The following is a 17,540-nucleotide window of genomic DNA, read 5'->3' as shown; positions in this document are numbered from 1 at the left end:
TCACAACCAGGACCTTGTGACAGCACAGCAATAGCCAGAAGCACATCAACATGGGGACACAGACAACACCCTCGGCAGATTCTCATGACTCACCCCAGGCTTTCTGTAGCCCTTTCTTTCCAGGAATTCCTTAAAGGCCTGTGTGCTGTGGAGCTGCGTGACTTCCATCTCCTGAATTAATTTCCAGAGTAGATTAAAATAAAGCATTCAGATTTCGTTTTTATGTATGGGTTCCACATGCCTAAAGAAACGATGCAGTGTAGATCTGTCCAGCTCTCATGAAAACTTATCAACCAATAAATATTTTAACTGCTAACACCTCTAACTAGTTCAGATTTCATTTTTTCTTTTGAAGAAATGAGGTTGCTTCGTGAATGCAAAGTCATTTTTAGCAAATAATAACCTATGAGCCTGTAACGTGATGTCCTGTGCTACACAAAGTCATTTCCCCCAGCATCTTTGGTGAGGAAAGCTGGAGGAGTTATTCTTCATTATCCAAGTAAGCACACCTACCCTCGATAATCTGCAGTCTATTCCCAGGAGGAGCTGGACAAAATGAGGTGGATTATCATTCAGCTGTCAACTTTGCCTTTACTTTTAGGCAGCATTAACAAAACTGTAATCTTTGCCTTTGTGTTTTCTGAGCTCAGCTGTTCCCAGGCATGCTCTTTGCAAAACTTACTCCTTTGTCTTCCAGACAGTGTTTCTTCATAGAACAGGAGTGACACTTGTCATTCAGCTCCCCAGCCCTTTGCAGGTGGCATGATTTGAGTCACATGCAACTCTTCGGTTTTACCTGTGGAAGGACTGCCCTCTAGAGCATGAACAACATCTTCCCTTTTCAATGTTACCAAGTGCGAAGACAGAGTAGATTTTTTTGTAAAAAGAGGAAACTAAACCTACATCTAAGTAAACCCAGCGATTGAAGAAGAACCTGCCTGCTCTTCAAACTCCTCCTAATAACACCTCGTACCACAGCTGAATCCAGCGCTTTTGTCAAGATCGGTATTGCAGTAAAACAAAACCAGGATAAAAACACCCTAAACTGTTCTGAGGTGCCAACTGCATATGAATGCATTTTGGCCACGTATGATACCAAGAGCATTAAAGGAACTAGATTTGCAACAGTTACTTCAACTAAATCTTGATTTGTGCTTATTTGCCTTCTAGAGCTCTTGTCCACATCTAGGTGCCATGAAGCCACAGTCTAACCCAAGTGAATGAGCCTGTTTGAACCATGGTGTTCTCTGCTTGGATAACACGGTCGGTTCCACATCTGCTAGTGGCTGTCAGGCACAATACAGCGCCCAGAGGCATTCCTGTCAGAAAATAATCTCTCTCATAGCTATGTCACAAAAGAATGATATCACTTGTTTCACATTCACAGTACCTTTCCAGACCGGTGCTTTGCATTCCCGAGGCTATTGATTGTTGCCTCTGGAGCTTTTAATGGTTCGTTCGCTTTCTGTTTTCTCCACGTTTTGGGATCGAGATACCACGCTCCATATCTCATCTTTTCCCGTTTTGTTTGGGAAGGGACCTGCAAAAAAACCCTGTTGCAGTGTTCTTTCATCATGTTGGCATTTTTCTCTCATGCCACAGGCAGTACAGACACTGTCACAGAACCTGAACACCGCCTCTGAAGGGTCTACCAGGGATGGGCTTGTACCCTACAACTATACAATATAAAGGTGATGGCTGATGAGAATGTCTGACTAGCAATTTTTTCCCTTTTTCCCCACAAAGGCAAACAGCATTAAAAGCTACTTCTGGTAATCACTACCCTCAAGTCATCTGACCATCTTTCTTTTTTTTAAAACTGGTTTGTGTGAGAACCTGGGAAGGAAGTCTGTGAGGTTCATTCTTTGGGAGTCAGAGGCTGAATAAATATTTTTCTATTTCAAAATCAAATTTCTGAACATGGAAAAAACCTAGCTACAGAGTTGGAGAAATGCAAACTTTCAGTTAAGCCAGAACTGGCCCAACTTCAACCTCTTACCTAAAATCTTCCAGCAAATATTTTCCCTAAAGCCCTTGTGAAGAAATACTAGTTGTTTAGCTTAAATAAGTTTTAAACAGATTGAATCACTCAGAGTTAATCACTTAGCATTAGGACACAGGGGTCATAGCATAATATTGTGTGATTTGATATACTGTTTGTTTATCGATACTTACTTAGCATGACTAGCTAGATTTGCTGAAGCCTTAGGCTGCAAGCTGTGAACTTTCACCTAGATTTGCTAAACTTTTACCTACTTAAGCAAAAGAGGGCCTCCAGAGCTAGCCCAAACCAGAAGGCAAGGAGGCTCCAACCATCAGGAGAAGCTGCAACTCGACAAGATAACGGCCTGCCTGGAGACAGCGAAGGAATCCAGTAAGGCATTAGAAGATCTCAGACCAGAATCACCACTGGACCGAAAGGCATGTGAAAGATGCATGAGGGGTGGGTGCATAGATTGCAAGGGTATAATTGCCCAGGGATTTCTTTGTTCAGGGTCCCTCTTCGGAGGCACCCAGCTCGAGCTGGGTTTTTTTTTCCTGGCTGTACCACTGAATAAACTATTTTTTTATAAGATTCGATGCCTGAGACTCTGCTATGGAAACCTAGGGTTCTAACAGCAAAGAAACTTCTTTAACATCCTCCTCCAGTTTTGACCTCAACCATAGATGGCCTTTGATTATGTATTCAATGATTAAAAAAAATACAGCAAGAAAAGCAAGTAATGGGAAAGGTAGGGACCGGAAGGTCACTGCCCTATGCTTCAGCTTCTGCTAGTTGACACCAGCAGTTCCCCTGCTCTCCTACATCAGTGCCAGATACACTCGGGACTGAGGACTTCTTGAACCTCCAACTGTAACATCTAAAAACATCTTGAGATGGGTCAGACATGATGTCCTTCACCTAATCCAAAGCTCACGCAGTATTCAACCATGTTTTTCTGTTGATTTCACTGGCTTTGGGTACAAGCAGAACTGCTGAGAATCCTCTGCAGTTTGATCAGCAAAAAGACGGTATGGTTAAGCCCTAAATAATACTCTTAGGTGTCATTCTCCTATTTTACTGTTGTGCTGCGTGTAAAAAGTAAACATGATTGAACCTTTCCTTTTTCAACTGCACTCTGGATCCTTAAGATGCAATTACAGAGAAATATCAAGAGCTCCCTGGAAAAAACAGGCTCCTTTCATCTCCAATGGGCACCCTCCCCCACAAACCATCCAAAAAAATTACAGTTTTGCAAATATACACGTGGGCTCTTTTACCTTAACCTGGCAGGGCAGGCTCCTTAGGTGATGAGAACTCAGGACAGCTAACTGGGGAGGTGAAATCTCCTGGCTCTTTGACTGCTCTGCTTCCACATTGTTGAATTTCACAGCATGGAAAGGTGAAGGGACAGTGGCCTCCCTTTCGCAGCTGGTGTTGAGCAAGCTCATGAGGGTATCTTCATCAATACTGCAGTTCCCACCTCCCTGGAACAACCACCCCAAGACAGTCTCAGTGGGGAAGAAAGCAACATCTCATTACTAGTATTTTCCTGCATACATTTCTCTCTGCCCCCCTGCTAATCTATAGTACTATTAAACTCAGCATTACAGTTTCAGCTGATCTACAAGTATGCTTGCATTAGCATCATCGCAGTGATAAGGCAAGCGCAAAGTCAGTTTGGAACCAAGACATGAATTGGTATATTAATTTCAGATAAAAGGGCACTGCTCCAAGGTGAGGCAGTTCAATAATAGTTTGGACATGGATGGCTTTCCTGGAAAAATAAAACCCAAACTTTCTGAAGCAAACTTACTTAGCAGTATTTTTGTATAATGATACTTATTCCTTGCTTCACATTTTAGTGGGCTGAGCCCTACTAGTCACAACAGGACATCAGAGCTGAGAGTCAAACAAGAAATCTTGGTTTTGACTTTGGCTCTCCGATTCACACATCCCGAGCCACATTTTTACTTCTTAAGTCCAAAGACATTTAGCCTAACTGAAGTAATTAGGTTTCTAGAATCAAAGAGAGACGATGGTGGCAGTTTTTGTTTACTTACCAAAGACATAACCCAGTCACAAAAATGCTTGGTTACTCGCTTTACATGTTCTTCAGGGGGAACAAAGTCAGTCAGCGTGGCCTCCTTTTCTCTTGCTGCTACCTTCTTCTTGGAAAGCCGCGTACACGGGTTTTTGCCTCGAGACTCCTTGCCACTGCAGGTGTTCATGCAACGCAATCTGAAACAGCCTTTGATTAGCTGCAGCGATAGCTGTCACCACGCAGTCAGTATTAGACAAGAGCCTAAAGCTGGATCCTGTGTTTGCACATATGCCTTCGGATCACTGGTGGTGCAGTTTGCCACCAGACGTGGCGTGATTTTTGCAGGGAACAGCTTGAGCTATTTGAACCAGTTGTGAAGACCGCCTTCACAAACAGAAGGAAGGGCTGCGCCTGCTGTGTCGAACAGCACAGTCCCAAGGTTTGGATGCAAGGCTTGAAATAACCTGCCACCTTCAAAATAGAAAACCCTAAAAAACTGAAGCTCAGAGCTGTATGTGCCCATCACTATGCCTTTCTGTCATTATTAAAAGTGCCTAGGGAAGAGTAAAGTGACACTGCTTGTTTTGCCTTAGCTAATTCAGCCTGTAAAACTAACAACCAGCGAGGCTGTCTCCTTATGTTTTTGTATCACTCAGAACTAATCCTGCCTGGTCTCTGAACAGGTGGTGGGATATCAATTAATTTATCAGTATCATTGAAGAAGGCAAAGGAACCTATCTTTTAATCAAAACTACTCCCATGTCAGATAGATGTAAATTTTAATGACATGCTTAAATTCCTTTTCCCACTCATCACAGAGAAGGGTGCATTCAGAGCCATTTGTGTTGCTGTCTTCATGTTGTCCTGTACTCACTGTACTTGTGTCTTGGAAGCTGTTACTTGGCTTTGCGCGTCCTCCATGTGATTCAGCACCTCCTGAAGGGGTTGGTTCTCCTCTTCATAGTCGTTGTAGCCAGCCTTGCTCTTCAAAAGCATTTCAGGATCCAGGACACCAGCAACCTCTTTCAAGAGCTGCAAGCCAAGCAAAAAGGCAGCCTGTGTTCAAAAATAACCTCATTGGAGGAAGTCTGCTTGGGGGCTGTGTTGAAGGACCACCCAACCTGCAAGTCTCCTCAGGTCTGCTAGCAGTTAAGGCAGTTTGTAGTCCAGAAGCCTCAATTTACAGACCTTTTTCAAAAATCTCTAAAGAATTAATTACAACTCAGGCTGCTTGCTAGATCTGTGAATCTTGCTGATATTCTAGTTTCTGCCATCTTCTACAGCAATCTGCTGTACCACACATGAAATTTTCCTTCAGCTGCTTTTAAGTTTCCTTCCTTTCAGTACAATCTCTTGTTTCATGATCCCATCGCCCCAGTAATAGAAGCCTGGGATCGGGGAGAGCTCTACTGTTGCCTGGTCTCACAGAACAGAGACCCAAGTCCCCTTTCTGAATTCTACAGCTTCTTCCAATGAACCCATCCATCATCTTATAGCATCCAAGCCTTACATGAGTATATCCCCTTAGACAAGGCTAAACAGTACTAAGGCGCTTCACCGATGGGTCCGCATCTTCTGTAGCATGAAGCCTGTCCCTTCCGAAAGTCTCCCAGCTCTCCCCTGTTCCTTTTGAGAGGTACTCGAAGCAAAAAGCTTCGTTTTGCCACTGTATTGGGTCACCACCCTCCATCTGCAACACCCAAACAAGCACGTTCCAGAAGTTCCCAGCTGCACAAGGGACAAGGACCTGCTAGCTTTTGCTTGCATGAAGCAGAGAAAGTTGAAGAACTAGAGACTGGGAAAAGAGGGATGATTCTGTAAACAGGCTGAGAAATAAAGGTCATGAGATATACTCTGCTATCTTGGGCATATTCCTAACTTATCGAGTCTGATTAGATTGGCTTCCTGCTCTATAACGTCTATTGCTATCAATGCCCGTTGATAGCTTAGCAGATAACACATTTTCTGTAATGTGTTGATGGCAGGCACTAGATTCCTCAATTAGCCCATTTGTAATGCTGTTCCACAATTGACTTGCTGACAATTTGGACCTACCGTCTAAATCTAAGTTACCTTTAATATTATTTGCCTTGTTTTTAATTTGGAAAGAAACAGAAGTCACTGTGGTTTTTTTTAATTGATAATAGTAGCTGCATGCTAGGTTAGTTTCCTGTTCCAACTCTCTGAAGAAACAGTGTCTAACCAGGACTAAAACATCATTACCTTTGGGGAGATACTTTTTTCCAAGCGTGGGTAGAGCCCTAAGGGATGCTGGTTCAGACAGCACTCTATCTGTGCAACATAATCCCTCCGGGCTTGCTGCAGCGGGCTGAGCTTGGAAAGACAGACCTGCATTTTGGCCCACTTCTTTTTCTTCCATGGAACTGTGGACAAAGATTTCAGTGTGCTGTTTTGAAGGGTAATTGAGACAGGCCTCTTTCTACCATACACAATCATGTTATCAGGTGAAGGAGGAAAGCCATCTCTGAAGTCATCTAGACCTTTTTTCAGGAATATCCAGCGCTGGCCATTAAGGCAGTCCGAGAACCTCAGTCTGCTTTCTCGAAAGTCCTTAGAAGACATCTTCTCCCTTCTGTAAGCAAATTACATTAAGCACAGCTTAAAGGCTGTATTCTAATGAAAAAGACTGGAGTACATTTAGAGTACAAGCGGATATTCAACTCCAAGCATGTTTACTGATGCTGGCCAGCAGTTTGCTGCTACTGAGCTTTGGAGAAAAGCTTATAAAACCCTGACTTAATCTGTATGAAGGACACCCACCAAAAAACGGCATTTCCAGCTCACAGAAAATTCTGGCATTTCAAAAATTTGTTTTTAAATAAAAAATTGATAATGTTATAGAGCTTCTGTTTCAAGACATATTTATTCTATACATATGTATAAAATGACATGAAAGTATTTTAAAGCTGTACATTCAAGATTGCCAGCATTGCTCACAAATGTCTCATTTCAGTTGACGACAACTTTTCCAGCTTTCAGCCACCACACATGTCATTTGTGGCCTACCTAATTAGTTTAACATTGCGAGCAAAATAGCTTTGGCAGTTTCAGAGAATGACTTAAGTTGGTCACTGAACCAACCTTCATTTTCCAGAGAATCCAGCGTCCAACCTGCTGTTTCCAAGCTGGCTCAGGTTGTTGCGGGGGACGCTGGTAGGAGGGTGGCCATGGCAGCCTGGAGCAGGCAAACCAGAATAAGAGACCCTCTGACTTTGCTGAAAAGGTCAGAGGCTGAACTAACTCCTAGGCAGCAGCAATTTGTATCTCCAAACACTACCTGAGGAACTCCACAAGCACAGTAACAGAGTGATTTACAGTTATGAAACTCATTTAAATCCTCTTTGATCTGTAGGGATTAAATGCGGGACAAGAAAGTAGTGACTTCATATTTACCGTCTTCACCAGAACAAAATTGTCTCTGCTAGGGAAGGGTAAGGACTCTGCTACAAAGCTAATGGCAAAAGCAAGACAGGCATCGCTAAACCCCAGCCATCCTGCATTTTGCACATACCAGGTATTGATGGAGAAATGCATGTGTTGACCCTACTTTAGTTTTACTATTTCACACTACATATATTCTCACCCTAGTTTGCGCTGTTTCACTTATTCTTTGGATGCTAGCAGGGCATTTCTTTTTTCTGCCAAATCATTCAGCAGCTGGGCACTCTGTCTATTGACAGTAAGTGCTGAGATGCTGCTACAAAGCCATGCCCAAGCTAGTTTAGATTCCCCGTAGTGATACAAAGCCAGATCCAGAGATTTTCGGCTACACAGCACAGGTGGGTAGTTCTCCACAGATGCTCCAGGTCCAAGTGCTAAGCAGAGCCCCCAAATCCCGCTGCAGAAAATGCCACCACAGCCACCTCTGCAGGAGCAGCCAGGCCTGGAAGGGCAGCGCACGCATGCCTACTGCCCACACTTTGCCTTTTCCTCTGTGTTTATGTCAAAGCAGCACTGCCCCAGAAACCAGGGAACACATCGAGTCAAGGCTTTATCTGTTTACATACAAACATGAGCTAACAGTCAGTCCTAATGACCCCTACAGCCCTGACAATACCTTGGTCTTTGATGTATCTCCCGAGGCATACAAAGGTTCTGGATACACAGCACAAGTTCTTGGGTGCCCAGGTGAACTCTATGGCTCCTTGTCCACAAGACTGTTAAATCCTCACTCTTCTCATCTTTTAAATGATGTTACAGTCACAAATACCTTTTACTTTGCAGACTTCCACTTCTTAATATCCCCTCCAGAGCTTGGAGCAGCTGCCTGACCTGAGATGCAGAGACCAAACTGAAGCTCAAGAAGTCTTCTGTTGCTTCAGCCCAGCCTGCCGTGTTCTGATGTGCTGTTACTCACTCTTGACTTGCTCTCACATCCACAGAATTCATTTCTTTGACCTAAATTTAGTGTTTTAAGCTGTACATGGTACTACCAGGTCAGGCTGCTCACCATGCTTATGTAGTTTCTTTTTTACCTCTATTGGCTTAAATACTCAAGCGGCAACTGACAGGTATTTTAATTGCTACTTTCAGTGCCTTAGCAATGCAGTCTTTGCTTCCTAAAGCATAACAAAAATGAATAGCCTTAGAAGTTTGCTTTAGAGATGATCAGTGTACTTGCAATGTCAAGTATTGCAGTATCAGTACTTGCAATATCACACATTTTATACAGAGTTACTCAGGAATTACTTAGTCCAGAGGCAAAATGTGTTCTAAGAAGGTATTTTAAGAACTGTAAACAGATAAGTACATACCTGATATTTTACAGCTCTGACAGTGAAGATACCATAGAGGAAAAATAACATCTTATTCTCCAGTAGCTGATGTATAGAAAGTTACCTCCATGGCACTCTGCAAGAAAATTTCCAGAAAGTCTGAAAATCTGAAAAATCTCCAAGAAAACGTGCAGAAGCTAACACTTTGGCAGGGTTGCTTCAGACAAGGAAGGCGCTAGTTTCAAGTCCCTACTGGCATAATACACTAGGCATGTTTGCAATTGGTTGTTGTGGAAACCAGATTCACAACTCATTATCTGCCTAGAGCAAAGGCTTTCTTCACACACAGAAACATGCAGAGAACTCCTGGGGACTGTGGAGAAAAATATTGCAATTAAAGCAGAATTTTATTTTGCCACAACATCTATTTGTATCTTGTCAACACCAGCAGTTATTTATGACTGAACAACCAAAGTCTTTGCCGTTGCTGAAAGATGATGCAATACACTGTTCAATGTGCCTTTACTAAGCGTTCTTTAACATTGCTGTCCAAGCAAATTAAAAGTGGCAAACATGGGTCAGGTCTGGTGTTATATCTCTTAACTTCTTGTGGCTTTGATTGATGATAGAGACTGGTAGATGAATTCGAAAGGAATGACTTGGGACAGCTGGAGTACACCGGAGTAGCTCTCCTTCGCAGCTTGTGGAATACTTTCTGCTAATGCCTCATTCAATTCTCATTGCACTGTCTAAGCATATTGGATAATTTATGTGCACACTGGAAGCTCAAGTGAAAATGCTTACATAGGTGGTAGCCCAATACCTGTAGACACTGGATTGATATGCTTTCTGGCATCAAAATGTGTTTGTGCACCACACACACAATCCCTGCCACAGTATTGCTTTCTTCCATGCTGTCCTGAACAATAAGAAAACAGTGTTAAAATCAAACTGGGCAGCACTTTCAGGCAGCTCAGTGCGGCCTTAGGGTGTTAATTCTTCAGTCACACTGAGAAAGAGTGACCAGCCACTGGAGAAAAGGGAGTGATTTCAAGGCAGTCTGCTTTAAGGTGAGCTCTGATCTACACCTCAAACACTGAAGCGCTAGCACACTGAGGTGGAATATTTTGCTAGTCTCTGGCAGCATGTCAGGCAGCAGAGTACCTCTAGCTGGGGCTGTAACCCAGGGAAGGCAAAGCCCAAGTGTAACCGGAATGACTTTTCCCCCAAGTTGCAAGGGGGAGGGAATATAAACTTACAAATGTAAAAAGCAAGTCTGTGGGAAAGGGTGAATGGCTAACACTTAGGTAATCAAGTGATCAGTTTGGCCTCGAGAAGACACACAGGAAGAAAGAGACTAGATAAACAAAGCTGAGATTTTTTGGCACATTATGTATATATACACACACATAGAGTTAATATATGTATTTACTGAGTGAGAGAAGCAATGACTCTCCATTCTCAGTAGTGAAATCCCAGCATGCCAGGTCCTAGTGAAATGGGTATATTTCATATACTTACATATAGCTATATATGTGTAGTTAGATATACTTAAATATTTCCGTCACCTACTCAGTTAATACTGGATTATTTCATGCAGAGCAGGACAGTTACCCTGGAAGAGACAGGAGGAGAGTTACCCTAAAATATACCAGAACCCCATGGCTCAGAGACTGGGGTCGCACTTCATTTGCCTAAAGATGGCAATCTAATGCTCACAGAGATGCTTCACAGAGCCAGGAGAGATCGGTGCCACCCTGCCCTGGCTGCTGTAAGCCAGGTGGGACACCCGCAGATACCTAAGCTTGTCTAACTGAATTAAGCCCCAACTTTCAGCCCCTGTCCTACCACTCCTTTCTTGATTTAGGACAGGAATTTTTTGCTTTATGGAAAATTTACAGAGGTATGAGAACAATGACAAAGATAAGTCTTCCAAGCAGCAAAAAAGCCCCAGTACTTGGGCTTGTAGCACCAAAGCCTGCTCTCAGAGATGGTTTACAATCTGACCCAACAAAAACAGGTGAGAACACATCCACAGTTGACTGAGGAGCATAAATCCTCAAAGAGGTCTCTACATTTTCATCCAGAAAATGGTTACTTTATGCCAGGTCACTTCTGAGTTAGAATAATGAAGTTTTTTGGTGACCGCAGCTTTCCAGGACTGCAGCTCTTTTGGATGGTCCTTGCCAGGCCATCCAGCGCAACCACTCACTAAGTTTTTGTCTGTGGGGTGTCTTTCCTGTCCTGGGCGCAAGCCAACTGCAGATTTCGGCAAGCCTGTCATAGGGACTCTCTCAGACTAGTCTTCCTTAGAAGAAGAGATCAATCTTTAGGGTGAGATTGTACTCATTTCAGCTCATGTTCACAAAGGAAACTAATCAAGAAGAATTCACTGTAGGATCGGGAAATATTCTTGCTTTCTTACTTGTTCTTTTCCTGCCTTCCTTCAGGAATAGTAATTCCTGATCATGACCCAAAAGAAGGCCACAAGTGTGCAGCCTGGTTTGTGGAAACAAGATCTCCAGCGTGGGTGGCCTTGCCAGGCAGATGTAGCAGCCTTACAAGGAATGGTGGAACCTCCCGGCTCGTGCTGCCACTCCCAGGGAAGCTGTTCCAGATGTGCAAGGGAGTGAGACTTCCTCACAGACAGTGGGGATCTGCCTAGAAAATCCCTTGCTGCAGTGTCAAGCTTTCTTTTATTAGTCAAGTGCAGTGAGGTCTATCAAGGACCTGATGGATAACACAAGGGTCTGGAGATGGATTTTTGTTTTAATTATTTTTTAAATACAGCCAGGTTGTTGTCTTGACTCTTACCTCTCACCTACAGCTCAGATTTGCAATGCTTGCACTGAAGACAGATCCATATATTTCCAGGGACTGTCACATCAGAGCACATGACTAAACACTCTGAAAAACACATTCCTGCAATATCTCTGTCAAGCTGAAACTGATAAGAGGAAGGCTGTACCAAAGCAAACCACCCAGACATAACAATACCTGAAAGTACACATTTATTTAATGCGTGCTTCCCCTCAAAGGAACACAAAGTCATTTTCCTTTTTGCCATTTCTCTGCCTGTCCTGTTAAGTCCTGCATTTCTGCACAGTGCAGAAATACAAGGAAATGCCTTGGAAACCCTGTTGTATCTTAATAGAAGAGACAAATAAGCCTTTCCCCTTTCTTTGGTGAAAGAACACCCCCAGCTTGTACACAGGGTGGCAACACTGGTACAGATTTGCCCCAACTGCAAGAATGATGTCAACCTTTTCCAAAGGATGCTGCCCTTACATAGGATCTGGCATGTTAATTATCCATCCCACACTTACTGGGAAGCTTGAAATACACAGACCAGGAATCAAATGCAGTCAAATAGACCTGATCTAAGTGTCCTGGTTTCAGCTGGGATAGAGTTCATTTTCTTCCTAGTAGCTGGTATAATTGGTGTTTTGGATTTAGTATGAGAATAATGTTGATAGCACACTGATGTCATGCCCTGCCAGCAAGAAGCCTGGAGGGGAACAAGAAGCTGAAAAATCCTTGGCTTAGTATAAATGCTACTTAGCAACAGCTAAAAACATCAGTGTGTTATCAACATGTACAGAGAAAAGTTTTCCCACATTTTGAGGCAAGCTTTGATACCCCGGGGCTGCAACAGAACAAAAACCTAAGAGGCTATCTTTTTTACTCTTTCAGCAATTAATGACTCTAAATGAACATCATGGATCCAAGACTGAGAAGTGCTCAAGGCATTATCAGATATAGCACTCAGGATGGAGGCTTAGCAAGCTTTTACAACCCTTGCTTCAATGCTCAAGGTACTTTATTTACAGCCATCATGTTTATGTCACACAAGAAGGGCTTGAGAGATGTAGAAAACCACTGAAAACAGAAAGGATTTGCAATTGCTTGACTACAGCTTAGAACCTGCCACTTCAGCACTATTTACACTGCCATTGGCTAGTTTTGGTCAATGTTTTCGTTTTTGTAAATCAAAGACTTAAAACTCAGCTATGAGGCATAGTCTGAGAAGAAGATAGAGTTGTTTTCCTCTGTAATCCTCATAAGACATTAAAAGGTATTCATTCGAAAACAATACTTTGGGGTATTTAAGCAACCTTTAGAAAACCAGTTTGTCATTTCAAACAAGGCTTTGCTATTTGGTTACTATTCAAGACATATTGGTTTTGACCTTTAAAAACTGATTTGCAAAAAACTCCCTTCAGATGATTCAATACAGCGATACATTTGTGCTGCAAGCAAAGGAATGCTACTGCATGCAAAGCCAAGACTGAAAATCCTCTAGTGCCACACAGATTGCTTTACATCAGCAGAACCAACTGGGATTGTTATTCTCCCACCAGAGCTGCAAATGACCAAGCATTTGTCAAGGCTATTACTCTAACATCACCCTACTTTGTTGAACAACAAGACACAGTTACTATGTCTCAGTCTGCAAATAATTTTGGAGTCTGTAACATAACCTAGAAATAAATATTTCTGTTGGGCTTTGAGACTTGCTTCTTTTTCTTAAAGGAAAAGAGCATTGACCCTCTTCTCAATTACAAAAATGCAAGAATTAACTCCAGGAAGACAAATTCCCTGCAACAACCGAAGGCCAGGAATTTACATAGAATTTAAATGAGATGTTAGCCATTAACTAGACTATATGAATTTAAGTAAAAGCTCCCAGGTATTCTGAAAACTCAAACTCTACAGCTCTTGATAGCATCGGAAAAGATGGAGGCTGACTGCAGCAAGGTAAGCTGTATTTTTCTTCTTTTGCAATTGTTGCAGCCCAGTAGAGGAATGCTTTTCCCAAATCCATCTAAGGGCTCACAGGCTCTGCCCCTTGCAAAAGGAGCCACACAGCTTAAGAGCTTGTTTGAAGCAAAAGCTCCAGAACAAGCGTTCGTGACATAGATGACCACTGACATAGCTAACCTGGTAAGATAGAGAGAAATGTAGGTCTGGGCCAAACAGAACCAAGAGCTGCTCATCTCCAAATTCCAGCCTATAATCACATGAAATTTTACTCCATCCATAAACACTGCAACCTCAAATGCTGCTTAATTCATTAAAGAAATTAGTAGGAAATAATTTGCAGAGAAACATCCTAGCACTCTAATAGTGACCTAGGTAACATCTTTCCTTCTTTGCTTTAGTGTCTAATGAAATCTAATGTCCTAATTCACCATAAGAACAGAAAACACTGTTTGAAGTTGAAGCATTTTGGGGTTTTTCTAGGGCATACTTAACCCATGCATCAACTATGCACAGAAAGGAAAACTGTTCAAAAACTATCACAGAAAAAGTTTTTACAATAAGCTTTTTAGATATTTTTTCCATGCTTAGAAAGAGTTTAAAAAAAGGAAAGAAAACTCAAGCTGCTTGTCTATAATCCCAACAACAGCTATACTCAGAGCTTTGTATAAGAATAAGAAAAGAATTTTATAAAAAACAGTTCTTACCTTGTATTAAACATAAACCACAAAAATCTTTAGCTCATAATCCTCAGAAAAAAAGCTAAAACTTAATAAATACATACACAGCTCAGAAAATAACCCCAAATTAATAAAACAATTTAACTTTGCACCCTCTAATACTACCAAGTGTTTCTTTCAGGAGAATTCCCTATTTATCATGTTAATTAAGGAATCCTACTCACTGCAAATGTGTGATACACTCCACAGCTTCCTCTCAAAAAACCACAGACAATAAAACTTACATTTCTGTCCTTCAGAGAAACAACCAGTTACACTGAGAAGAAAACCCCCACTACCAAACAAGAGGAAGCTTTTCCCCTGTGAATTTAAGCATTCCTGGCTTGATTAGCTCGTGGAAATCAGACCAATGACTGTGCAGGAGGGAAAGGACTTAGGGTATAAATGCTCACACTGGGCAGTTTGCTACAGAAATGCTTTCTTATATTAAGTTTTTATTATATTATTTTTTATATTAAATTATTTGTATACTAAGTCTTATAGTAGTTTATCTGTTGTGTTTAGTTAAACAATAAAAATTTTTATAAAAGGGATATAGAATTATTTTTCATGGGAAACACTGTAAAGAGTCTTTATTGTATGTTAGCTGTTTAAGAATAAATGTTTCTTAACATTGAAAGCAGTTCACTTGTAAATAATAAGCTTTCAATAAGCTGCTTTATATTATGGTAAATACATTTGTTTTCATCTAAGCAATTACAGGTTTCTCTCTTTAGTTTTTTTAGTCCTGTACAGGAGCTATTGCCTTTGTAGAAGCAAAAGTCATAATGCTGTTTCTGCAGAGATATTGGAAAAAACCATAGTTTATTCTGTGAATGTTTTAAGATGTGAGTAAAGATGGTTTCTTGCATGGTTGCTTTTAATAACATGGGTGCTCTTCCACTTTACTCAAAGTGTTATACTTTTTAGTTTACCTGTTTTTCTGGTTGTTAGTTTAAAGAACAGCTGTGTCATTATATTTTGCTTTTACAAAAACTTGATCCATGGTGAGATATGAGTTAAGGGTGCTGAGGTGAGGATTTACTAATGAAAGTGCAGGATCAAGCAAGTTATTTGGTCTGTTCATTTCAGTGCTATGCTGAATCTTCAATAGAGCAAAGATGCCTGAAAGCAGATGCGAAGTGTGTCAAGATGCTAACGAAGAAGCTAATTAATAAATGGTAAGATGAGTATATGAAATATTAAAGCATCTTTGGATAGCAGTAAGCTTGCTTTTGTTCTAGTGAGTTAATAACAGCCCACATACAGGTTCTGCTCTTATCTTTGCGGTCATTTCAGACTCAAACTGAGGCAAACGCCAATTTTTTGGCAGCTGTGTAAGCATGTAAAGGGTGATGGACTCTATGCTTTAATTGGCATAATTGAGGTACAGCATAACCTACTGTCCTGGCTTAAACTGTCCCTTGGGATATCAGCTCCATCAAAGTGTTTGGGAGGAAGAGCAGGTGACAGAAAACAGATTATTTTTCATTATCCTCTAGAGGATTAAGCGCCTTAATCCTCAGGTTCTGGATGTTGCCAGACAGGGACCTCTGTGTGCAGCAGCAGGCGGCAGTCATGAAAAGGAAGGTATTCATGGAGGGCTTGCTGGCAACTTGATGGTTAAGCTCCTATTGACTGCTACTGGTGGCAGCATCCAGCCCTTCAGGCTTAGGCTGTGATCTAGCAAGCGTCTGTACTTGATGTAAGTGAAAATGTTTGAATTGCCCTGCAAAGGGACACTGAAAAGAAAGGATTACATTTCTGTTATGTATTTTTTTGCACTCGGACTTTGTGAGTGACCAGAAGAGATGTTAGACTACCATTACAGGTCTACAGCATCCCTGCCAGCAGCAAGTGAGCACGGATTTTCCCATCAGCTCTGCACAGCTTTCTGACCAAATGCTGAGGGCGTACTTCATTTTCAGCACTAAGACTCTCCTGGTACCTGCAACATCAGTGGTGCCAAACAGCCGGAGCGTGTCTTGGCAGGCGCTGTGCATAGATGTGCCTCGTACACGAAACCCAAGTGTTTTAAGGGTTTCAGGAAAGCCAGAACTAACCTGAACCAGTAGGTTCAGTTTGCCACTGGCAACCTGTTAGCAAATAGGTGCTTAGGTGGTTACAGCTGGCTGTGGTATCCTTACCATCATAATGAAAAGGCTTTCAGTGAGGCAAGTCTTGGCTCACTTTAAATGAGAAGTAATATTAGTAATTTTGGACCCCTAACAATGCCATGTTTAATGCTTAATTTTATTTTGATACTCAGTATCTGGCTGTATATAAGAGCAATTATTGGATAGAAGTCACTTAGTAATGATTTGTAAGTATACTATATAAAATAATAATGTACATCTTTGTTCTACAGTGTAAATAAGCAGTTACCTAAAGGAAATACAATAATCTATACAATTTAAGAGCTAAGCTTTCTACTGGCTTGTTTTAAAGGTAAACTAATAAAAGACACTGAATTAGAAGATTTGTTTTGTCCTTGTTGAGGCTTCACATTTAATGCTGACCATCTCTATACACTCATCATTTGAGATGTATTGTGAAATCATTTTGCTGAAAGCAGGAGGGGGAAGGGAGTGTCACTTCTAAGGAACTTTAGACACTGTCCTCCTGCACTACTCAAGCCAGAAGCTGTCCTCCCTTACCCTGCATCATAAGGGCCTAAGGAAAATGAAGTACAGCTGTCAATTAGATGGTGAACAGCTGGGGAGGGAGGAAGAGTGGGAGTGTGAGCTATTGGTGTTCAGCTGCTCTCTTGGTTAGACCCAGGGTGGCTGAGTGTCATTGCCCATGTATTATGGGTCAGGCAGATGAAAAGGCAAGGTCTGGGGGGGCTAAGCAGCACTTGGTAACACAAATGAATTTTTAGCTCTTTCTCCTATTGCTCTGTGTTTGATTAAATTAATCAGGGTGTGTAGCTCTCATCAGCTGTCCTGAGCCCTAACAGGGGCTGAGCCCTGTTCATACAGGAGAGTAGTCATCCTTGCTCTATTTAAACTGGGACTGACTTGACTCACATCTGGTCCATCAGAGCTGGCCCCACGTGTTAGCCCCTTGCCCGAATCCTCCCATCTTTTCTCAGGGAATATGCTGCATGTGGAGAAACATCCTGATGTCTTGTGCGTTGCTGCATACTTCTGCCAAAGCCTTCCCCGTAACTACCAGCAGTGTCTGCTGTCAGCTCCTGCTGTGCATTTCTAGCCTTAAGATGGGGAAAGCATGGATGTTTCATCTTCAATGCAAAGATTTCATGTGCCTCACCTATTGTTTCAGGCTGTCTGTACAGC

General features: G+C 41.9%; 1 protein-coding gene across 1 annotated transcript; it reads right to left on the bottom strand.

Moving 5' to 3' along the window:
• Window positions 1-4,860: 4,860 nt before the first annotated feature.
• Window positions 4,861-6,611, bottom strand: FAM47E (family with sequence similarity 47 member E). The gene is made up of 2 exons (XM_050896633.1): window positions 6,249-6,611; window positions 4,861-5,057 (listed from the first exon to the last, which is right to left on the bottom strand). The coding sequence occupies exons 1-2, from the start codon at window positions 6,606-6,608 to the stop codon at window positions 4,896-4,898; spliced, it is 522 nt and encodes a 173-aa protein (XP_050752590.1). The 5' UTR covers window positions 6,609-6,611; the 3' UTR covers window positions 4,861-4,895.
• Window positions 6,612-17,540: the final 10,929 nt, after the last annotated feature.

Source organism: Gymnogyps californianus, chromosome 4 (assembly GCF_018139145.2).
Source record: "Gymnogyps californianus isolate 813 chromosome 4, ASM1813914v2, whole genome shotgun sequence".
NCBI classification, from domain to species: Eukaryota; Metazoa; Chordata; class Aves; order Accipitriformes; family Cathartidae; genus Gymnogyps; species Gymnogyps californianus.
The sequence above is the reverse complement of the archived record's forward strand: the minus strand, read 5'-3'. Positions and strand labels throughout refer to the sequence as shown.

What these genes read in the sequence shown, in the direction of transcription:
- FAM47E (XM_050896633.1), bottom strand. Translation starts at nt 6,608, where the DNA reads ATGTCTTCTAAGGACTTTCGAGAAAGCAGACTGAGGTTCTCGGACTGC. An exon ending in AAAAAAGTATCTCCCCAAAG is followed by an intron (nt 5,058 to 6,248) that starts GTAATGATGTTT and finishes CTTGGCTTGCAG; the next exon opens with CTCTTGAAAGAGGTTGCTGG.